At 35.7% G+C, this 24,909-nt stretch overlaps 1 protein-coding gene across 1 annotated transcript in view; it reads left to right on the top strand.

Annotated features, from left to right (window-relative positions):
* The window catches only part of LEKR1 (leucine, glutamate and lysine rich 1), a 174,925-nt gene that overhangs the window by 104,346 nt on the left and 45,670 nt on the right, over window positions 1–24,909 (top strand). Inside the window, exons 7-9 of the mRNA XM_021702626.1 lie at window positions 12,901–12,982; window positions 21,651–21,728; window positions 22,083–22,286. Of these exons, the coding sequence (XP_021558301.1) occupies window positions 12,901–12,982; window positions 21,651–21,728; window positions 22,083–22,286 (364 nt within the window). The remainder of the gene's footprint in view (window positions 1–12,900; window positions 12,983–21,650; window positions 21,729–22,082; window positions 22,287–24,909) is intronic.

The following is a 24,909-nucleotide window of genomic DNA, read 5'->3' as shown; positions in this document are numbered from 1 at the left end:
TTCCCCACTAATGTGGTATTAAATGAAAGCATGTTAGGCCAAGAATCAGAAGATGATGACTGTCCATACATTAGCCAGGTGACTCTGACATGCCATTTCTCCCTGATGAGTGTGTGTCCACATCTAGGCAATGGGTGGGTTGGACTAAGGCCTTGGAGGCCCCTCTGGGCTATAATGTGCTGTAATTTGATTCTAACTCTGATGCTGTTTGCTTTTTCCAAAGTTAAATAAATGTTCTTATTTTTACATTTTGATTTTTTTCTTTTAAATCACCATTAAACAATTTCAACTTTGATTCAACTTTATAGTTTTTATAATCTTTTTTTTCTATCTAACAATGTTTAATCTTGTTTTTTCCACATTTCCCTTTATCTTTTAAAATATAGACATTCAAAAATTTAAATTCAAGTGATAACTCTGGTCCATATAGTTTAATAGTGGTTTAAGAGTAAAAAACTATTAATAGCAGCCTAATTCTTTTTTTTTTAAGATTATTTATTTATTTATTTGAGAGAGAGACAAAGATAGTAACAAAGAGCACAGGTGTGACAAGTGAGCATGAGCAGGGAGGAGAGGGAGAAGCAGGCTCCCTGTGAGCAAGGAGCCCGATGTGGGACTTAATCCCAGGACCCTGAGAGCATGACCTGAGCCAAAGGCAGCCACTTAACCGACTGAGCCACCCAGGGGCCCTATAGCAGCCTAATTCTTAATGCCAAAATTTAATCTTTTTCACGGGAAAGTAAGCATATAAAATTTTGCAGACTAAATTCTTGGTTCTTTTTTAAAAATTTATTTACATAAGTTTGTAATTCTATGTTTAGTTTACACTAATATAACCTCCAAAATGCACAATTTATCTAAATTGATAGTACTCCTCTCAGAGGTCATTGTGACCCACAAATCAGTCCACTTAAATGATTTTCGTTTCACCTGGCAGAATAAAGTGTCCTTTACTTTTTGTCAGTAGTCAAATATTGGAAGACGGAGTTCAAATAAATCATTTCAGCATTATTGTCTTTCCTAAAATTTATTACCAAATTTCAAATTTATTCCAAGTGAGAAAACTTAAATTTTTTTTCAGTAAGCTTTTTGGTGTAATAAATAACACAAATATTTTAATAAAGTTATTTTGTATATATTTTAACATCTTCATTGCATTTTAAAAAAATAGCCTTATCAAGAACTAATTTAAATACCATAAAATTCACCCATTTTAGGTGTACAGTTTAATAGTTTTTAGGATATTTATAGAAGTATATGACCACCATCAAAATCTAGAGCCTTTCTATCACCCCAAAAAGAAACGTCATGGTCTTTAACAGTCACTACCCTTACCTTTCTGCCCTTCCACATCACTCATTAATCTGCTTTCTGTCTCCATAGATTTACCTGTTCTGGATATTTCATATAAATAGAACCATACAATATGTAATCTTTCATATCTGACTTCTTTGACTTAGCATAATATCTTTGAGTTTCATCCATGTTGTAGCATGGGTAAGTACTATATTCCTTAATTAGTAGCTTCTTTATTAAAGTGAAAAATAATCATAATGAGCAGTGTGGTTCAGCTGAAAAATAAATAGTGATCCAGCAATCAAATATTCAGCTTTCTGGCTCTGTTTATGCCTTTTACAGGTCTTTGGACAAGTTATTAATTTCTTTGACTCAATTACTTCATCTGTGAAATGGAAATATGATAGTATTTCTAACCTATCTTAGAACATTAAGAGAATTAACAAAAAAAAAATGTAGGAACCCCCAAAGAACTACACAAATACAGAATATTAAACTTCATTTTAAGTTGGTTTTCCTGGTCTAATAGCAAACCAAATTATTATATTTGGGATAAAGTATTAGAATTAAAAAAGCACTCCTTTAATAATAAAGGAATATTATAAATTTTAATTCCTGTTTGCCCAAAGGTCCATTTGTCTCCACTAATTTATATACTAGTCAGCGTTGGTTAGCTTTAACAATACTAGGCACTCTTTCACTCATGGACTCACCCAGGCACACAACCTGCTGCTCGTAGACATTTACAGATTATCCACTTTTTGGGCCAATAGCATGAGTAATAGCTACCCTGTCTGAATGAGAAATAAATGACCACCCCACCCGCCCTGTGCCCCATGTCTCACCTCTTACTGGCATCCCTCTTCTATTTGCTAATCACTAATACTATTCTTACATCATTAAAAAACAAAAATCATTCCTATGAGTTCAGGTAGCTTTCCTACGACAGTCTTAAAATAATAGCTAACATTCACGAATTACTAACCACATGCCAGGCACAATATAGTCACAGCGTACTCATTTATCATTACCCTCCTGCCCTCCTAGGTTAATCACTTTTATTATCTCCAGTTTACAGATGAGATCACCAAGGTGTAGAGGGATTAAGTCATTTGCCCAAAGCCACACAGTTACTAATGAGCACAATTGGAACCTGACTCTAGAACTGTGCTGCCAAAACTTGGCCTCTTAACCCTTAAATTCCACCACCTGGGAGCATTAAAACATATATCTTGTTATCATTAATTTATATTTCACGAGAGCTACTGTGCCAGACCACTTCCAGTACTGGTGATAAGCACAAGTTTCCATAAGGGGAAGGCAGAAGAGGTCTGGAGGACAGTAGACACCTGATGACAGGTTATGGGAACTCCTGATGGGTTATGTGATGGGTTATGAGATGGGTATGGGTATGTTTTAGGCTACTTTAATATGATTCTTTTGTTTTCTGTTACTCAAATAAGCCATGTTCACAACTGATTGGGAAATCTCAACATTCACAGAGAGTTCTAAACATCTGATGCAGATCCTCCTAGACTCTCTGTTTTGAATATATGTTTTTATAAGAATAAGATACAAATGTAGTGATCTGAAGGGTGATCCGAAGGGGCACCTGAACCCCAATGTTTATAGCAGCAATGTCCACAATAGCCAAACTATGGAAAGAGCCTAGTTGAATGGATCAACAGATTGAATGGATAAAGAAGATGTACACACACACACAAATGCGCGCGCACACACACACACACACACACACAATGGAATATTATGCAGCCATCAAAAATTGAAATCTTGCCATTTGCAACGACGTGGATGGAACTAGAGGGTATTATGCTAAGCGAAATAAGTCAGTCAGAGAAAGACATGTATCATATGATCTCACTGATATGAGGAATTTGAGAAACAAGACAGAGGATCATAGGGGAAGGGAGGGAAGAATGAAACAAGATGAAACCAGAGAGGGAGACAAACCATAAGAGACTCTTAATCTCAGGAAACAAACTGAGGGTTGCTGGAGTGGAGGGGGTTGGGAGGGATAGGGTGGCTGGGTGATGGACACTGGGGAGGGTATGTGCTATGGTGAGTGCTGTGAATTGTGTAAAACTGATGAATCACAGACCCATACCCCTGAGACAAATAATACATTATATGTTAATTTAAAAAAAGAATGGAATAATAGAGTTTTATAATCTCCAATCCCCCATTTCCTCTTTTATGAAAATTTTCCAGGTCATAAGTATCCATGGTATTTTGATTTAGGGTGAATCATAATTTATTTAATTGTATCCCAGTTTTGGACAGTTGTTTTCACTTTTTTTTTCTGTTAAAATGATATTGTGATACATATCCTCATGCTGAATCTTTTCACATATCTGTGAGTGTTGCCTTATGATCTCTTTCATCTTCAAATTATAAACTGTTTTGTTTTTCATTTGACACTTTTAAATTATGTGATTGTGTGGTGGAATTTGTTTAATGCAATTAGCACAGAGTATGAAAGCAATCTTTTGAAGAAATTCTTTCCCTTTACCTATTTTACTGCCATCCCAGCACAACAAGGGGGGGGAAGGGTATAACAAGAAGAATCAGAGCTCTGTGTGGCTGATGATGCACTTCATCTCCTTCACAGTCTTGCATAAAATTGTCCTGCATACAGAAATCTTTGTAAGCATTCTGATTGTAAAACACACTGATTCATTAAAGAAACTGATGTTTATATGGTTATGTGACTCTTTGAAAATGTCTTAAATATTTTTAGATCTAAACTTCTCTGTCTTCCATGTATTCATTTCCTTTATTATTAACCCTAAGTATTTTTCTTTTTATCCCATAAGTATTTTTAGCTAATATTCTGTTCATGGTGGGTCCCTGCCCATATCCATTACTAGTATTTTCCAGTCTTGAAAAATCTCATTATAACATATATGTATGATTTGTGAATTTATTTATGTGTACAAATTTGTCAGAAAACAGAGTACTATTCTAAAGTATTCAGAAGTTTCTAAATCCATCAGGATTATTGCTGTGATATAGATGATGTATTATCTTCGTTTGCCAGTTGAGAGAGAATAGTTTTAATCAGGGTAAAAACGTTGGAATTTAAGGCTCTTCCTATCTTATCCATTCATAATTTACAATATTTCATAAGCCCCCCCCCATAAGTTAGAGTTATTTTCATGTTATATTGGATTGGTTTAATGTTCAGAATGAACTACAGTGAAGGTTTAGAAGCATATTTTTTTTTTTGCATTCTGAAGTAAATTTTTGATTCTTAATATTAGAATGTAATTCATTTCCAAATTTTAAATATCTGATTATCTCCTTAGCATGATTTAATGCATATCCCTACTCTCTCCTGCCCACACACACCTAGCTAAATAATTTTCTGGTTTTAATATAACTACATCTGGACTGAATTGCAACTTTTTAGCTGTGTGTCCACACCTGTTCTAGCATCTGATGTATTAAAGTCTCCAAATGTTATTTCAGTCCTTTCTGGCATTACGTGGAAAATGTTAATGTACTTCAAGTATACTTGTTTCAAAATAGATGTGAGTCAAACCTCTGAAATATAAACCCTAAAATGAATTTTCCAAGTGGCTATATCACCATCTGAGCTTTGTAAAATGTTTGCTAAAGTTAAAATATGTTAATTTGCAATTGATATAGTTGAATACTCATTATAGAACTTTCTTCTTTTGGGCGCCTGGGTGGCTCAGTTGGTTAAGCGACTGCCTTCTGCTCAGGTCATGATCCAGGAGTCCTGGGATCGAGTCCCACATCGGGCTCCCTGCTTGGCGGGGAGTCTGCTTCTCCCTCTGACCCTCCCAACCCTCCCCCCTCTCATGTGCTCTCTCTCTCAGTCTCTCTCAAATAAATAAATAAAATCTTTAAAAAAAAAAACTTTCTTCTGTTATTGGTATATATTCTTACATCTGCAAAGGTTTCCTCTGTTAATGCTCATTTTAAAAAAAAATTTAAGTGAGACATTACTTTTGTAAAAGTCGAAGCTCATTAAACTATGGTGTAATAATATATACATATAAATATTCTCTAAATGCAGCATACTGATTATGTTCATTCACATTAGTTATATCTGATCAAAAATCCCACAATTTCAGCCATATAATTAACCATCTAACTAAAGTCATTTAAAATATTGGAAAAATAAAACAGGCTTAGGTTTAAAGGAGTTATTGATTTGTTATCTAAAACATAATTAATCATCTTGAAGGCAAAATGAGGCACTTGGTTATAATTTCTCTAATGACAAGGGAATATATTTTATTGGTATTTGTAGACTGAATCCAGTTTGCATGGACCCTACCTATAACGGAGTAGATGCTCAATGAGTGTCTAGTGAAGTAAAATAACCTATTTATAAGGAAGTTTGCATTTTAATGCCAAGACACATATTAGATATTATCAATGAAAACTGCACAACTCTTCTGTTCCATGCTTTTTAACCCTAGATACATAAATATAAGCATTTAATTGCAGGCATTCTTATTCTACTATTTACAACATTTCATTTATTCATTCAACAATTATTTTTTGAATACTTCCATGTCTCAAACACTATGAATATAGCAGATAAGTTTTCTGCTCTCGTGGAACTTACATTCTAGTGAGTTTATATTGTGAAGATTAAATTAGTGTAATGCACATAGAATGTAGTGCCTGGTAGAGCAAATACTCAGCACTTATTAGTTGTGATGATGATGATGGAAGACACCTTTATATCAATGCTATTCAAAGCCATGAAACTAGATGAGATCCACTAGAGAGAAAATGCAGGTAGAGAAAAGGGCTACAAACTGAACCCTGGAGTGTTCTAAGAATAAGGATCCTCAACAGAGACTGAGAAACAATTAGCCAACAAAGTGGGAAGAAACTAGAGTATAGTGTAATGGAGACAAGAGGAGTGTTTCAAAGAGGAAGTAAACAAGTGTGTCAAATGCTGCTAAAAGGTTGAATTATATAAGAACAGAGAATTGAATTTTGGAATTGCCAGGATAGCATGTCATTCTTAACTTTAAAAAGAGCTATTTCAGGGGTGCCTCGGTGGCTCAGATGGTTAAGCGTCTGCCTTCGGCTCAGGTCATGATCCCAGGGTCCTAGGATCCAGCCCCGCATCGAAGCTCCCTGCTCAGCGGGGAACCTGCTTCTCCCCCTCCCTCTGCCTCTCCCCCTGCTCATGTTCTCTCTCTCTCTCTCTCTCTCTCTGTATCTCTGTGTTTAGAATGAATAAATAAAAAAATCTTAAAAAAAAAAGCTATTTCAGATGAACATAGGGGAAGAGAAGAAAAATAAAGTAAGTTTAAAAATAAAGAAGGAGGCAAACCTTAGGAGACTCTTAGCCATAGGAAACAAACGGAGGGTTGCTGGAGGGGAGGTCAGTGGGGGGATGGGGTAACTGGGTGATGGGCATTAAGGAGGGCACATGATGTAACAAGCACTGGGTATTATATGCAACTGATGAATTACTAAATTCTACCCCGAAACTAATAATACACTATATATTAACTAACTAGAATTTAAATAAAATTTTTTAAAAAAGAAAAAAAAGCTATTTCTGTGGAGGAGTGAAGAAGAAAGCTCGATTGGAGTAGATAGAAAAGAGACTGGGGGAAAAAAGGCAAATCATGAAAAGAGAGACAGGAATGACTAAGAAATGTAAAATGAGATGATCAGCTTCAATAGTGAGCAGAGAACTGCAGATTAAACCAACAATGAGACACTACTTTGCACTCTGTGGATTTGCAAAAAAAAAAAAAAAAAAAGGAAAGGAAATAGCTCTTTCTGATAAGTATTAGGAAAGCAGGGGCCTTCATTTAGTGAGGTGGAAATGTACAGAGGTGCCTCCAGCCTGGGAACCATTTGGCATTAGTTAAGTGTGTGTATGCCTATGACCTCATAACTTTGTTCCGAGGACATGCTGCAGAAAAACTCCCCTGTAAGTACACAAGAAGATGGGTAAAAAGCTTTTGTCACAGGATTATCTGTGGTGACACAAAGTTGCAAGCAACTGGGTTCCACCACTATAGGGCTAGATTAGTAAAATGTGACATGTACACACTTTAGATATTATATGACAGTCCGAAAGAAATGAATCAAATATATGGCTGCATGGGTAGGTCTCAAAAATAATGTGTAGTGAAGACAAGTAAGAATGAAAATGAGATGCATAGCTTAACACCACTTGTGTAGTTTTTAAAAACACCTGCAAAAAGTACTATTTTTTTCCACACATAAGCAAATTAAAGTGTACATCAAATTCACGAACACTCTAGAATGGTTCCCTCTAGAATGGATCATTCCCAAATCCAAATAATATGTCCCAATGTCTTAAAAATGAAGTTAACAACCTTCCTTGTTACTATATACCCCTCTAGCTAGCTATTCACAGAATCAAATGCATTGTCTTTAAAGTTTCAACCTCATCCCCCACTTCCACATCAAGGTCTCTAACCCTGTTTTCTTTTGTACCTTGAACACACAGAACTGAGTTGATTAGACACCTTAGTACAGAGCATGCTCTCATCCTTGACTGTACAAGAAAGACCCCTCTCCAAACAATATTTCTATAAAATATGTCAAACACAAAAATAAAGAGAATAATATAACATGTGGGTGAAGCCATCACCCATATTTAACAAGTTTTAACATGGCCATTGTTACTCTGTATATTGTTAGAGGAAAATATACAATTAAACCCTTCATTTTTACCCTTGCCCCCATACAAGGATAACCACTGGTGACACCTGGACTGACTGCAAGAACAAGGTCCTCAAGGTGAAAAGTGATGAGATTCAGAGAAGAAGTGAGTGTGGGAGCCAGGTGGCCTCACTAGTTGCCACCAATGATAAGAGCTAGCAGGGAGGGCGCCTGGGTGGCTCAGTTGGTTAAGCGACTGCCTTCGGCTCAGGTCATGATCCTGGAGTCCTGGGATCGAGTCCCGCATCGGGCTCCCTGCTTGGCAGGGAGTCTGCTTCTCCCTCTGACCCTCCTCTCTCTCATGCTCTCTGTCTCTCATTCTCTCTGTCTCAAATAAATAAATAAAAATCTTTAAAAAAAAAAAAAAGAGCTAGCAGGGAGTACTCACTCTGCGCCTGCCACTGTTCTCTTTATATATATTAAATCTCTTAATTCTCAATCCTATGCTGTAGTCAGCATTTTATAGATAAGGAAACTAAAGCACCTAAAGTCACGCAGCTCATAGAAGCAGAGCCAGGATTTGAAAATAGGCAGTCTGGCTTTAGAGATCATGCACTACACCTTTATATTATCCTGTCATAGGAATGTGTTAAAAATGGTGAACTTCTGTTTTTCCTCTTCCTCAACCATTTAAAAAAGTATGGAGCCTTCAGTTTCTCATTTTAAAAAAATTCCCCTGTTTGGGATCTCTGGGGGCCAATTCTGCTTGGTGGTTCTTTCATTCTGCTTCTTGAACCTACAATCAGTTTCCTCCACTTTGAACCAGATTTTGTGTGTGTGTGTGTGTGTGTGTTTATCCAGAAAGCTTTAAGCTTGAAATATCTTTCCACTATAAAGGTTCTATTTATTGTTTTCTCAAACGTTATACTAAATATACTCTCCAAGTGACTGTAATGTTTTTTTATCCTTCTGTAAAATAGCTAACTATGAATACCTTTTGTATTTGTAGTTCCTAGAAACCTTTTGGAATAGCAGCATTCTCTTAAATGACTAATTACACCAAATCTGATGCCTGTGTAATGCTATCCAGCAAGCAGCTGGCTTCGTATGAAGAGAGGCTAAGAGCTCTTTTTTGTCTTGTTCATTTAAAATCATTTGCTTCTTATTTAATATCTGTAAAGAACGCAGTCACATCGTAGTAGAATTTGCTGTTGTAAATTTTGGATTGTTTCCATGGGTTCCGCCTTACATCTGCATGGTGTTTAAAGCCAATGCTTCCTTTCTTTTTGTAGGCAGTTAGGGCCTTTTGCCTCATAATCCAATGTCATGCTGAATGACAGAAAATTGAAGTTGAATTTATTTAACTATAGAGAAGGACTGCACAGAACAATACACTTATTTAAGAACTCCTTGCCTCAGGAACTGAAGGAGCGGTCTTGTGCAGGTGGCTTAATCTCTCTGGTGCTTATCCTAACTGTGCTCCTTTATTAAGGACAGAAACTGGGCACTCTGCTTCCAAAAACAAAACGACCCTGCTAGTCTACCAGAACCAATAATAAACCAATAGCATGCTTACTCCTCATTCAGAACAGTAAAGAGAAGTTCTGTGTATTTTTAAAAATAATTCTTAGCGCTTCTTTTTTGGAGAAAAATGTAACGAAAAGTAAAAACAACAACAACAAAAGAAACAGCCATGAAAATATGTTAACTCTTAATTATATACTGCTGGTCAGTTTACATTATGGATTATTCATGATGAATCTTTTTTTTTTCCTCAATTCTCTGTGGTATCTTCTCTGTTTATATAAAGTGATTTCTTTGTTGACATTACTTGTATTTTCTGTTTCTATTTACTTCACATGGCAGCGTTCAGTGGTTTCTGTGTGGTAGAGTAAAACATTTATTTTCTTTCCCTATTTTGACTCAGAGCTGCTGTAAATACATAGTAAATTTTCTGAAGGAAGTGGCTTCTTCACTCATTGGGCACTGTGAATTAGACTAAGCTGTCTATGCTTATCTTGAACCAGGGAGAAAGGGATATTTGGGGTGGGTATGCAGAGAGAATAATACTGGAAAGTATAGTAGCTTTTCCTTTCTTGCATGGGTCATGACTGTGTAGTTTATTTTCCTTTAAACCTAGTAAATTCTGGGAATATAATGCACAAGTATATTCAAATGTGAGCTTAAGAATGCTTTCCAAAGCAGGGCGCCTGGGTGGCTCAGTCGGTTAAGCCTCCAACTCTTGATTTCCGCTCAGGTCATGATCTCAGGGTTGTGAGATGGAGCCCTGCTTTGAGCTCCACTTCAGGTTTCTTGCTCAGTGGGGAGTCGCCTTGAGGTTCTCTCTTTCCCTTTCCCTCTGCCCCTCACCACTGCACTCTCTCATGCTCTCTCATGTGCACTCTCTCTCTCGCTTTCTCAAAAAAAAGAATACTTTCCAATGCTATAAAAATGGGGTTTTAAATTAGCTGCCATTTTTACTATCTACTATTGTAATTATCAGATGATTCAGAATTAATTGCATAAAATTCACATATCAAGTACCAATTATTTGGTCAAGATAATCAATTCTTCCTCTTAATAATAGCTGTATTTAGAAGTGATAACATGAAATTTATTACATAGGCTCAGACCCATGCTTCATCTAGTTTAAGATTATGTTTTGACAAAAGCACCAAAGGACATTAATAAGAAGGCATAATTGTTCTCTCTGAAGTCAATGTCATAAAGTTGGTCACAATGATACCATATTTGTCTTAATATCTTTCATTAATTATAATATATTAATTTTTAAACTTTCAAAATTTAAATCTAAACCATCTCTTGGAGTTAGACATTCTGCTAATTTACTGCATATTTTATGTAAAATACTTTTTATTCATCTTAAGTATACCCCTTTAAAGATTCTTAAACAGATCTATAGCTACACTAACCATACTTTCATGGACAAGTACCATATCCCCTTGTAGCTTTTATATCTTGAGAGCCCATGTAGGAGAGTTAGAAAGATAAGGACTTCGGGATGAGTCTAATCTGAGTTTGAATCATGGGAGCACTTCTAACTAGCTATGTCACCTTTGATAAGTTAGTTAATTACTCAGATCCTTAGAGTCTTCACTAGTGAAAATATGTATCTGTTTTTCATGGTAGTTGTGACTATAAATGAAATGATATAGGAGAAAACATTTTGCACAGTGCCACAGAGTGCACCATCAGCAAACACTAATCTCTTTCCTTCCATATTCTTCAGAGGATGGGTTGAAATCTTTTGGCCGTGCCTGTGTGAATAGAACCCCTCTACAAGTCCATATGAACTTAATGACAAAGCAATCCATTGTGCAACATTCATAAGAGATTGCTTTGTTTCAGAAGGTTGCACTCAAAAATAAATTATATGTATGTGATCTTTTCTCTCATATAATGATATCACTTGATAACTGGGGAAAATGGACCCTACAAATACTATCTATCAGTTAAGTCCTTATTGACTTTTACTTTGAGGGGCCATTCTTTCAAACTGATCCCTTCAGCTGAGTTAAAAACCTTCAGTCAGTTAAACTGTTGGCTAATGCATTAATTCATTGTAAGATATTAGGCAAGTGGTGCCTGGGTGGCTCAGTTGGTTAAGGTTGATTTCTGCTTAGGTCATGATCTCAGGGTCATGAGATCGAGTCCCACTTTGGGATCCACACCATGCAGGGAGCCTGCTTAAGATTCTCTCTCTCTCTGCCCCTCCCCCCTCTCAAAAACATATAAATAAATAAAAATAAAAAGCATATTGTAAGATACCAGGCAAGAGAATCGGAGAGTATCTCCTTTTTTTTTTTTTCCCTCATCTGAAAAATGGGGCTATTTGCATCTAGATAGAAGTTTGAGGGATAACATTAAATAATGTATGTGTAAGTACTGGATAAACATGAAGATTTATACTAATTTCTGGCAAATTCTAATTAAAACATTCGTTTAGAGTGATTTTTGTCTTGTTTTGTTTTCTAATTTAAAGGAACTGGCTCTTCTTCATAAAACAAAGCTAAGAAGGCAGATTGATAATATATATAGAAATGTTATGTATTTGTATGGGTGCCCAAAGATTTTAAAGTTTACTATTAAAGCTATGTAATTAAAACATATCTGAGCAGGTGTAGCATAGAAATTTTATAGTTCCAGTGTGTTAAATTATTTTCTCCATAGAAACCAGTTAGTCCATCTGTGTAAGTTCGTTTTCTACCTTTCTCTCAAAAAGAGTGCCAACAAGGGCTGTCATTGCAGTGGGGGTTCAGATCATAGTTCCCACACACAGGCTAATGGCAGGACCCACTTCATTCCAGCCATTTGTTCTTTCTGCTTTAGTTTCAGTTCTGCATCTGCACACGTTAGACACGGCTGCTTGAATAATCTTTCTCAAACACTGCTTGAATTCCCCAGACTATGGAAGCCAATTTCCTGCTTGTATTTTCTTGGCTTTGAAAGTTATTAAAATGCCTATTAGATGCTACCCAGAGTTAACAAATTCTTTACGGGGAGCATTGCACATGGTTTGTCTATTTCAGTTCTACCAGGAGGCCTCAGTGATACTTCTCAGTTCCAGGCCACAAGAGTGAGCTCAGGCAGTCAGGTGTTTCAGAGGTGAGCCACATGATCAGAAATTCATATGTGTGTCAGTGACATAAATTTCCTTTAAAAACATTAGTAAAAGTTAGCCTATTAGCTGTTTGAAAATTATCAAGATATTGGTGGCAGAAAGAGGCCAATAAATTGGATCTGTCAAAAACCATTCATTCTGTGGGGTTTCGGAAGAGATGAGCTGCATATCCAGGCAAAGTGGAGTAAACAGCTGTAGTATGCTGCAGGAACTGAGTGGCAGTTCTAAAAGAATATGTTTTACACTCTGAAACTATCTGGACATTTTGAATGTACTAATCAGATGAATACACTGTGTCATTTCAGATTTACAATGTCAAGTAGAGGCACTTGGGCTAAATCTTCAGAAGGCAGTGACCAAGATTGACAACTATAAAGCAAAGCTCATGTAAGATGGTAAACATTGAACAACCTGTAGATTTTAGAAAGACCTCTCCCACCCTTACCATCTGTTCTCTGTGACTCTTTTAGCAGTGATTTCGTTGTGTGAGTGTGGTCTGCTTTTCTCAGGCACTTTTCTGGCCTGTCTTGTATATTAAAGGACATGTAAATATTTTTAAATACATGAAATGTTTCTTTCACTCAATAAGAAATTTAACCTATTCATGTATTAAAGCTTTCCCTGGTTGTTCAAGTATAACTCAATGTGAAATATTCTGATTTTTTTCTCTTAACGTGTCTCTTTATTATCCATCCAGAAGAAACAACTTTGAAGTTGTTTCTTAAAATTACCAATTTTAAGTTCAAAAAGAGAGTATCTTTGAAAAAGTATCTTTGAGTATCTTTGAAATGTTGGAGTACTTACGCTTTATACAAGTAAGAAAGAAAATATTGGAAAACAAATGACAAGAAAATGCCCTTGTAAAATCTCCAGAGCACTATTGCTTTTAGAAATGAATTTACTTCAGAAGTTTCAAAAATTACTTTATGGTATAAATATCATACATCTATAATTATAATACTAAAATAGAATTTATATAATCTTTGAAAAATAATTTTTTTTATTTTGTGGTATGTAATCTGGTAGCTCTGGTTTTCAGTTCCTATATTTTGGAAGAATGAACCTCACAAGAAATATAAATATTTAGAATGCTTAGCAACCAAATGTTGTGTTGACTATGGACTACTCCTAAGAACAATGTGTTTAATAAAATTCTTAACAGTGCAAGGAAGAACAAATTCCAAAAATGCCCTACCAAATTAATTTATACTTGAATTATTTGTAGCAAAATAATTTGTCTTTTAAAAACAAAAGAAAGCAAATATTCAAGCTTTGCAAAACTGTGGTTAATAGTACAGTAAATACAATAATTCAACCGTCTGTGTATAATGGCCGAGGTTGAAGGAATGAGTGGATAGGGGGTCCTTGGATGACTCACTGGGCCCAGGAAGTAACTTTCTGGATGAAAACAAGCATGAAAGAGAGAAGCAAAATGGTCATTACCCCCCCTCCCAAAAAACCCATTGTTCCCCACCCTCTAGTAACATTAGGGAGGGCTTTGGCCAAATGGATGTCTCATGTGGAGGGCAACCTAATCAGGCCACGGCTACTCTGTGACTTTGGCTTCTTAGATCTCAATAAGTGACAAAGGCACATTCCAGGAATAGAGGAGTAGGGCTGGTACTGACTAAACTAAAAGGGAATTTGTGGACCCACCAAGACTTAGCATATGGAGTGGAGTCCTGGCAAGTTAGGAGAGAGGCTAACCACAGAAATAAGCATTCTGGGGAAAAAGAATAAAGCTCATTGGTTGTGACATGAATTGATTTTTCACTTGACAAATTGGCACAGAATTTTCTATATATACAAAGAACATTCCCATTTAATAACATGCTTTGTGGTATTTTTTATTAAATATATATATATTTTAAAGATTTTATTTATGTATTTGACATAGAAAAAGAGATAGAGAGCGTGCACAAGCAGGGGGAGCAGCAGGCAGAGGGAGAGGGAGAAGCAGGCTCCCTGCTAAGTAGGGAGCCCCATGTGAGGCTCGATCCTAGGACCCTGGGATCATGACCCAAGCCGAAGGCAGACGCTCAAGCGACTGAGCCACCCAGGCTCCCCATTATTAATTATATTTTTAACATAATTTATAATGTGAATACTGAGAAATGACAAGAGTCAGAATAGATTGAGTTGGAGTGAGAAATACCACCTCACTAAAGTCCATCAAACAAATTAGCTGGAGGAAATGCGTTTGTTTCAGTTTATAAAACTGTTGCTTCCTGCCCTATATAAGAACTTCTTAAAATTAGAAAATGGGCAGAGTATCCATTTTTAGAACGCTGAGTTATGAAAGAACTACTAAGTCCCTTGTGATTACGAGATGGTACCACATCCAAATGGAACCACCCAGAGACAGAAAGGGCCTGTTTTTCTGGTGTCTCCTTAGAAATGAGGAAAAAATGTCCCAGAAGCCACCAAACAGCCCTCTCTTTACATCTCTTTGGCTGCAACCCTTTACATACCCTCTCCTAAATGAATCACTGGCAAGGGGAACAAGACTACCACAATTAGTTTAGACCAAGCAGGATTATGATAATGGAGCTCTGATGGCCAGGAAGAAAGCTGCAGTGCATGTCTAGCAGGTAACCAGTAATGCTTGCTAATGTGGTAGAGCATTCATGATGCTTTGAAAAGTTAGGACATGAGCAAGGCCAGTTGAACTTGATGACCAAGTTCAAGACATGAGGAAGGCTATTTGTGGTGGACAGAATAGTAGTACCCAAAGATTTTCATGTCCTAATTCCTGGAGTCTGTGAGTTTATTACTCTATATGACAAAAGGAACTTTGCATATGTGATTAAGGATTTTGAGAAAGGGAGATTATCCTGGATTATTCAGGCAGGCCTGATGTAATTGCAGAGATACTTTTAAGAGGAAAACAAGAGGGTCAGAGTCACAAAAGTAGTTGTGAAGGTGGAGGCAATGTTTGGAATGTTGTGATTTGAAGATAGAAGAAGGGGGCACAAGCCAAGGAATGCCGGTAGTCTCTAGAAGCTAGAAAAGGCAAGGAAACAGATTTTCCCCTGGAGCCACCAGAAGGAACACAGCCCTTGTGATATCTTGATTTTAGGACTTCTTACCTTAAAACTGTAAGATAGTAAGTTTGTGTTGTTTTAAACCACTAAGGTCGTGGTAATTTCTTACAGCAACAATAAGAAATTAACACACCAGTGTGTTCAGAACCTAATGAGGATTCTGGATTTATGTGGAGGGCAATGGGAAACTATTAGAGGATGTTTGACAAGAGAGTGAACTGCTCTGATTTGTTTTATTTATTTTTTTATTATGTTAATCACCATACGATCTGATTTGTTTTAAAGGGTCAGCAAGGCAGCTACCTGGAGAATGGACTAGAGTGGGAGTACAAGAGCAATCAGGGAAACCGGTGGGAGGGTGTGAGTTCATGCAAGTCAAAAGTGACTGGTTGAGTGTAAGGCTGTATGTAGTGTGGAGATGGAGAGAAATATGTGTCAGTTCAATCTGACAGGATTTACTGGTAGAGTGGATGTGACTGGGGAGCAAGAAGACTGGAAAGGAAAGAATAAAGGATAGGATTTGGGGATTTTCAGCATCAGGGTAGACAGTCGAGAGGCACTAGAGCAGGTGACTATGAGCCTTGACTCTAGATCCAGATGGCTTCCAGCACCACTGTTTAGTAGTTATGTCACCTTAGGCATGGTACTAATCTCCCTAGTCTCAGTTTTTTCAACTATAAGAAGGAAATAAAGGCTACCTTGTCATTATGGCGTTGGTGTCATTAATTGAAGTGGGAAAATCGTATAAGAGAGGGGGTGAGGGAAATAAAAAACTATGCTTTTGATGTATTAGATTTAGAATGCCTTTTGGACAGCAAGGTGGAAGTATCAAGGAGACAGTTTGAAAATGGTTATTTCATATGAAGCAGTGGAATGGTATGGAAACTTGCCTTTTTTTAAAAGATTTTATTATGTATGTATGTATGTATGTATATATGTATGTATGTATGTATGTATGTATGTATGTATGTATTTATTAGAGAGAGAGTCAGAGAGAGCACAAGCAGAGGAAGGTGCAAAGGGAGAAGCAGACTCCCCACTGAGCAGGGAGCCTGATGCAGGGCTCAATCCCAGGACTCTGGGATCATGACTTGAGCTGAAGCAGATGCTTAATGGAATGAGCCACTCAGGCACCCTAGTTTCAAATTAAGAAAAATATCCAATTATTTCACCTTATTTCCTTTATGTTTGTTTAGCAAGGGCCTTTCTAAAGGCTTATTCCAAGCAGTTGAAGAGAAAGGATTGACACTATTTGCTGAGAGTAAGGAAGGAATGTAGTGTTGAAAAAGATGTAGACTTTCTTTCTATTCCCTCCAATTCCCCTCTCCCCATTCTAATGAAGGTGAAGATAGCAATTGTGTCATGAGGGTAAACCATAGAAAGAGTGGTTTAACTGGCATGGGCGTGGGAGCTGACCATGGTGAGGGGGAATCCTTGGGACGGTAGGCGCTCTAGATTAATTGTCCATATAGTTAGCAAAATAACCACTAAAAGAAGTTCTACTGTCCCTGCCTCTAGATTGGAAAAGTTATATATGAGTCTGAACATAGAGTGAATGTCATGGTGAGGATGCTGTACCTCAAAGCATTTTTAAAAGTTTTTATTTTAATTCCAGTTAGTTTATATTAGTTTCACATGTATGATACAGTGATTCAACAATTCCATACATCACCTTGTGCTCAAAGCATATTTTTTTTTAGAGAGAGAGAGAAGTGTGCAAGCAGGGTGAGGGAGAGGGAGAAAGAATCTTAAGCACACTGAATGTGGAGCCCAGTACAGGGTTCAGTCTCATGACCCTGAGATTATGACCCAAGCTGAACTCAAGAGTCCGACGCTTAACTGACTAAGCCATTCAGGCACCCCTCAAAGCATTTTTTAGAGTAACATTTTTGGTTGATTTCAAAACAAATATACAAAACTTGGAAAATACAGGAATATGCAAAATAGAACATCATAGTTGTATTTTGATAAATCCTTGTAGTCCTTTTTCTTTTTTTTTTTTTAAGATTTTATTCATTTATTTGAGAGAAAGAGAGTGAGAAAGAGCATGAGAGGGGAGACGGTCAGAGGGCGAAGCAGACTCCCCACTGAGCAGGGAGCCCGATGCAGGACTCGATCCCGGGACTCCAGGATCATGACCCGAGCCGAAGGCAGTCGCTTAACCAACTAAGCCATCCAGGCACCCTCCTTGTAGTCAGTCTTTTTTCTAAGAACTTTTTCTTAAAGTCTTCTTTTTATAAGTAATGTGTATTTTAACATGTTTTCACTTAGTGATATAATGTATCATTTTCAGTTAGTGATAAATATGACATGTTCCAAAAAAATATTTTCCATGTCATTACATGATACATTTATAGATAACTATTAAATGGCTATATAGTATTTCAATGTGTAGATGAATCATAACTTATTTACTAAGCTTTTGTTTTTTTTAGAATTTCTAAATTTTTCACTTTTATAAGTAAGGTACTTTGAAATTCATATAGATAAATCTACTCACACACAAGTATTTCCTTTGGATAATTTTTGCTAGAATCAAACTTAAATAATTTTAATGCTTTTAATACATAATGACTCATTGCCTTCCAATAAGATTATGCTGATTTATAATCTCAGCAGTATTTGTACATACCCATTTCTCCACTTCCTAGCTAATAGTGGGTGTAATAACTAAAAAAAAGTACTAGTTTGATTGATGAAACATTTTACTCCTGCGTATTTGACTCTGAATTCTTTCTTTTGTGACTCACCTGAGCATAATCTTTGCCCACTTTTCTAATGGTATGTCAGTCTTTTCCTTATTGCTTCTTTTCTAATGATTTATTCAGAAATAACTTACGAAAAGTTGTAAACATAATGATAGTACAGAGAGCACCGAAATAGCTTTTACCCAGATTAACATTTTAACCCATTTGCTTTCTCTCTCATCCTTTCCCTGGCCCCCTCCTCTCTCTCTCTCTCTCCCTCTACACACACACACACACACACACACACACACACACACACTTTTCTTTCCTGAATCATTTGAGGATAAGTTACATACAACCTGATGCTTTACCGCTAAATACTTTAGCCTGCCTTTCCTCAGGATGGTGGTACTTTACATAAGCACAGTAATCTGTGTCATAAATTTACATACAGTACTTTAATCTACCATCCATATTCTAATTTTGTTAGTTGGCCTTTATAGCATTTTCTCCTCTAGTATAGGACTAGTAGAGTCAGCTTGTTTGGCATGTCTTTTTAGCCTCCTAATTCTGGAATATTTCCAGTTTATCTTTTTATATGACATTGGCATTTTTTGAAAACCCCTCAAACTTTTTTAAATAAAAATTTTCATTTTATGTTGGTCTAATGTTTCCTTTTGATTGGATTAAGGGCATGTACTCTTAGCCAGAAAACCATATAAGTGAGGATGTGTCCTTCTCAGGGTATGACCATCTGCCTGCCTTTATTTGGTGATATTAATTTTGATCACCTGGTAAAGGTACTGCTCAATTTTTTTCACTCCCTTATTCCTGGGTTTTATTTTGTTGTTGTTGTTCCTTTTCAACTAGTAAGCAGTCTATAAGAGGCACTTTAAATACACTTTAAATGCTCTCCTCCTCATCAAAATTTATCCCTCGATACAGCATCCATTAATGATTTTACCTTATCTAAACTTTGCTACAGTGGTTGCTAAATGAAGATTTTTCTCACTCCAGCCCTCCCTCCCCATTTATTAGCCCTCAGCATCCTACTTTAAGCAAGAGCCTCACTTCTTCTCATTTATTTATTTATTTATTTATTTATTATTGGTATAGACTGATAAACTCTTATTTTTTCAATGGTTTATAATTGATTACTGTACTGAATTGTTTTGATATGTAAGCTTATCTAAGCTTAGCCAGTAAGAGCTCCTTCAAGCTGCCTCCCGTGACATTGGAACATGGTTTCCTCATCTTTTATAAGCACTTCCTCACCTTCTGACGTAACAAGATATCTCAGATATACTTACTCTGCCTAGTCTTGGAATCAGCCATTTCTCTGAGTACTCTTAGTTCCTTTGAAAAGAATGGCATTAGAGACCAAGATATAGGCTCTGAGTATCACGCTCATGTGCTGCTTGATTCTGTTGATGGTTTCATGGGCTTATATATATGGCAGACATATCAAAGTATATATGTACTTCATTGTATGTCAACATGATACCTTAATCTATTTTCCAAAAAGTAGATAATAAAATAACATGTTTTTAAAAGACATTTTTTTGCAAAAGAAAAAGTTAAACTAAAATATTGTGTTCAAAGATAAAACTTGGGTAATAAAATGCTAAAGAAAATCAAAGTAATAACAATAAAATTCATGAAAATGGTTATTTTAGGGAGGAGGGAGTTGGCTGTGACTGGGACCAGGGACATGAAGCTTCTAGGGTAGTTGGTCAGGTTTTATGTTTTTACCTAGATGGTAGTCTTAAGAGTTTTCTCCTTATAATTCATTATATAATTGTTTTATGTAATTTTCCTATAGCTTACAATTTTATCATATTTTACAATAAAAAGTGGTTTTAAAAATAAATGAATGTTTATGTTCATGATGCAAATAAATTATTATTTATAAAAAATTAAAGTCATTCTACAAGTAGGGCAAACTCATTGACAATCTAACATATAATTCATTGTACAGTTTTTAAGCTATTTTAAGGTACTTTCAGATAATGACTTATTAATAAGAAGCCTATACAAACTTAAACTGGACTATTACTCTTTCTTAATATATTAACTTTTTGAGTTTTGGTACAAAACCCGATTACATAAAATCAAGACATATGTTTATCTCAGTTTTGGAATTTCCATTTGGTTCATTTTAATGGTTTATTTTTCTGCTGAGATTTATCATCTTTTCACTAATTAGAGTGGATTTTTTTTTTTTTATGTCTTTGAGCAGAGTTATAACTGCTCTTTGAAAAATCCTTGTCTGCACATTTCAGTATCTGGGTCATCTCAGGCAGTCCCTATTAACTGTCATTTCTCTTGAGAATAGGTCATGCTTTTCTGTTCTTGCTTGTGTTGAGTAATTTTTATTATATTCTGGGCATTGTAAATGTTATATTATGGAAATTCTGGATTCTGTTATATTTCTCCAAATACTATTGTTGGTGGGGGTGAGGGTGGTGCTGCTTTAAGCAGATCGTTAATTTGGTTGGCCTCAGACTGTAAACTCTGTCTCTGGGGCAACAGCTCAAGATCTCTAATTCTTTTATCTTTAGTCTGCTTGGAGTCTGCCCTGTGCATGTAGAGTTCAGGGCTCAGTCAGATGTGTGTGTAGGGTCTATCTGAGGTATTGGGACTCCTTTCTGACTCTCCTATTTTGAGTCACTCTTCACTTTTCAGCACTATGGTTGACCCAAACTGTGCTCCAGTTCTTTAGGCCAGACTATGTTTTCTTTCAGAATGTTAGTTCCCCTTCATGGTGCATACTGGAGCCTCAGGTCTGAAATCATTAAAAACAACAACAACAAAAACAAACAAAAACAACACAAAAAGCCTGACCTTCATGCTGTCACCTCATTCCAAGTGTCAGCGTCCTTCCAGAAATCTTCTTGTTTTTGTTCACTTTCCAATGCCTTCAAATAGGGGTTTTTCTTTTTTTAATGTTCTGCAAAGTTTAGACTTTTTATTTATATGCAGATCAGTCTGATAGGGGCCTACTTAGCCATTATAGAAGTGACCTGAATATTTATTTCTTTAAAGAAATAATAATATAAAGGTGCTAAGAAATTTCTCCTATGGATGAATAAAATAATGATATAGAAAAACACACTGTTGGACTAACAGATTAGGTTATTTTTTGGCAGAAAAAAACCCCTTGACTTCATATTTCTCATTTCAAAGAAGTATGCATATATAATCACAAATAGAATATAAAGGTAAGAAAAGTAATAAAGGAAAAACATGTTTTTAAAAAGGGAAAACATTTATACTTGAACTATTTTGAAATAAAATATTTTAACCTCTTTTATATTATTCTAGGAATAAATCTAATGAAGCTGATGACTGTCAAAGAGAACTTAGAAAACTGAAGTTTGAATCCATTATTTCTGAGTCACGGTATACATTGCAAATTTTTAAATTAATATTTTTAGTCATTGAATTTGAAACCATACTCTAAGTAACATTTTATTTGTTATGTACTTAGCTTTTCTTATTGTATTATTTACATATATAATACCTAATTCATGTTTATAATATCGTGAAGTTGTTCATTGATTTTGCCTCTGCCTAGATGGGGCAGTTTTAACATCACAGAACTATCCATTTTCTTAGTATTTTAAAAATTGTTCTTTAAAGTTAAAATTATAGTCTTTAGCGTCAAGTGAGATTTTCATGTATCTTTGATAAACATAAAGATCTAGTGTCTAATGTGTATTGGTGGGGTTTTTTTTTTATCCTGTACCATTTTAGGCATACCAGATTGCTTAAAGAGAAAGAGGATTCTTTAATGGCTTGTCAACAAATACATAAAACTTTACAGGAAGAACTGACTGCAAAAGAAAGGCAGGAAGAAGACATAAAAAGAAGAATTAACCTTGCAGAAAATGAACTACAGATAACCAAAACTCTTCTGACTCAGACAAAGGAAGAGGTTGTAACACTGAAAAATGAAAGGTGCAGTCCCCAATAATTTCTTCCAAAAATATTTCATTTAAGTCAATATTCCATATATATTTGAAATACCAAGGTCTTACATATATTAATGACAGTGAAATCACGGCATTAAAGAAATATTTCACAGGAAAGGTCATCACATCCCACCACCTCATTTGACAATGATTAAACTGAAATCAAATTGGTTAAATGACATGCTTAAAGTCACATAGTTAGTGAAAGTGGAGATAGAATACACATTGCATTTGCTGTTAGATTTTTATTGAAAAGTATCAAAAAGACCATGTGTGATCTTATACTACTGAATTTCACCTGGGCCAATAATTGGTGGATTCTATCATTTTCCAACAGAAAAACATCTTTTTGTATCACTTTTTCCTTTTATTACCTCCTACGTTTCTTCTCTGTTACTTATCAACACCTCTTACTGAGGACTCTCCACAAAGATACCTCTTGCATTCAGGTAGTAAAGGGAAACTAAAAAGCATGTTCATTTAGCCTTCCTAGATATTGTTGCTCAGTTAATTCGTCTTTAAATTAACCTTACTTGTACTTAATTTCTCAACCCCACTTTCTTTCTTTTTGTTTTCATTTGCCTGGTATGTGTTTACTCATTCTTTTTGAGTTCTTTAGTTTTAAAGGCATATCTGATATATAACACACATTTGGGGCTTTTATTTTATTAGTTTTTATCAAATCTGGGAGTCTTTAATGGGAGATATTATCCCATTTACATTTATCAATATAACTATTATATTCCAGAAGAACACAAGTTCCATAAGGCAAGAATTTTTGTCTTATATTACTCTCTCTGCACAGAATGCAAAATTGGCTATTTGTTTTTCATTCTTCCCAGAATTTTTTTAGTTTATTTTTTATTTTGTTAATTTCATTTTATGAGTATTAGACCAGTTTCTAACTTAGAAGATTTATAAACTTTTTTTAGTTCTTTACAAAGGCAGCTATTTGCTCCCAGAGGAAAAGTCTGGGAGTGGGTAGCAAGCAGCTTAGAATTAAGTTAATTGTCTTAGAACTTTCTCATCAATTCTTTGCCCTGGGTTATATCTGTCTCTACTCCAGGCTAGAAGGAGTTCTGTCCAGTTCATAGGGGAACAAGTCTTATCTCTGGTCCATCCTGGGATAAGATGAACAACTGCAATGCTGATTGCCACCCATGATTTCCTGACTCAGCCATACCAACAACCTGCCTCTTGCAAAGATGGTATACCTTATAGTTACATGACTCTTCATTCCACCCCACCACCTCTGCCATTTCACAATTACATAGTCACTCAGCCCATAGCCTATTAGAAGCAGCAATTTCATAAGCATGAAATTTGCAAGGGCCAAGCTTACTAATAACAAGAAGGAATGGCAGCTAAAAGATTGGTCATGCATAAGAAGGAAAAAAACTATAAATCCAAACAAAAACTTGAAAAGCATTGCAATTTGACCCAATATGCAATAGAGACAGCCTAACACACATCAATAACTTTGAGTGTTCCTATATTTATAACATGGATTAATAACTGATGGCCATCATGATGACCCTGAGTGAGAAAAATAAAAATTAGCTTTATACTCTACATTAAAATGTACAGAATCATATGTACGAGGACACCAAGAAAGAAAGAAATTTTTAAAAATCTTCTGCTTATAACTTTGGTTATCTGAGTAATTTTCTTATATTCCTGTATTACCTAGAATACCCCACTTCTAATGGCGTCAGATTAATTAGGTTTACTTGTTTATCAGAATGAATGCCATCTTCTTTACAGTGGTCATTGAAAAGATCCTGTCTTTGCTCAAACATTTCTGGAACTCTTTTCTGAGGATTGACTTAAGTGCATATGTTTTAGAACAGTCTCTGTATGATGAATCTTTGCCCTTTAGGAATTAATTTGATTTTAAAAACCATCTCAGTAGGTTCAGTGAAAGCAAGTCCAGTGAACATGGTAGGAAGTCAATCTGGGAAATACCGTGTGGAATAAAAAATAAATTGTATTTTTTTTTCTATGCTCAGTAAATTATCCCTTGCTGCAGTTTGAAGAAGGCAGTCTTATGAGTGTTTTGAGGATTGATGGCATCATTAGAATAAATATAGAACTTCCTTGGAGGATTGCTTTGAAAAACATGCTCACCTGGATGTATATGTTTTGCCACATTTTAAAGACATTAAGTATGGTTCTAATCTTAACATTCTGTTGTAACTGTTGAATGAGAAAGATAATTTCTTTAGGTTTTCAGAGAATAGAGACATCACTGAACTACTACCTTCTCTTCTTCTCCCCCTTTTTTTCTTTCATATACTTGCCCTGTTTCCTTCTTTGCTCTTTACACTTTAGTCTATCCAAAAGCAGGCATGGTATTACCTCGTCATTTGGTGACACTAAGTTTACTATCTGCCACATAACAAATAAAAATGTGCTTATGTACCAGTAAGTTATCATACTATCATAGGATTACTCCTAGACATAACCCATTGTCCTTTTTCTTTGTCCTAGGCCACTTTCAAGTTTTGTCTGCCTTGTCCTCTATTGTATCCTCAAAGTCTAGCATGTATCCACTCAATAAATATTTGTTGAGGGAATGAATGACTTGCTATGGGTAATTTAGTCAGTCA

Source organism: Neomonachus schauinslandi, chromosome 1 (genome assembly GCF_002201575.2).
Source record: "Neomonachus schauinslandi chromosome 1, ASM220157v2, whole genome shotgun sequence".
Taxonomy (NCBI): Eukaryota; Metazoa; Chordata; class Mammalia; order Carnivora; family Phocidae; genus Neomonachus; species Neomonachus schauinslandi.
Note: the sequence above shows the minus strand (reverse complement) of the source record. Positions and strands in the feature narration are given on the sequence as shown.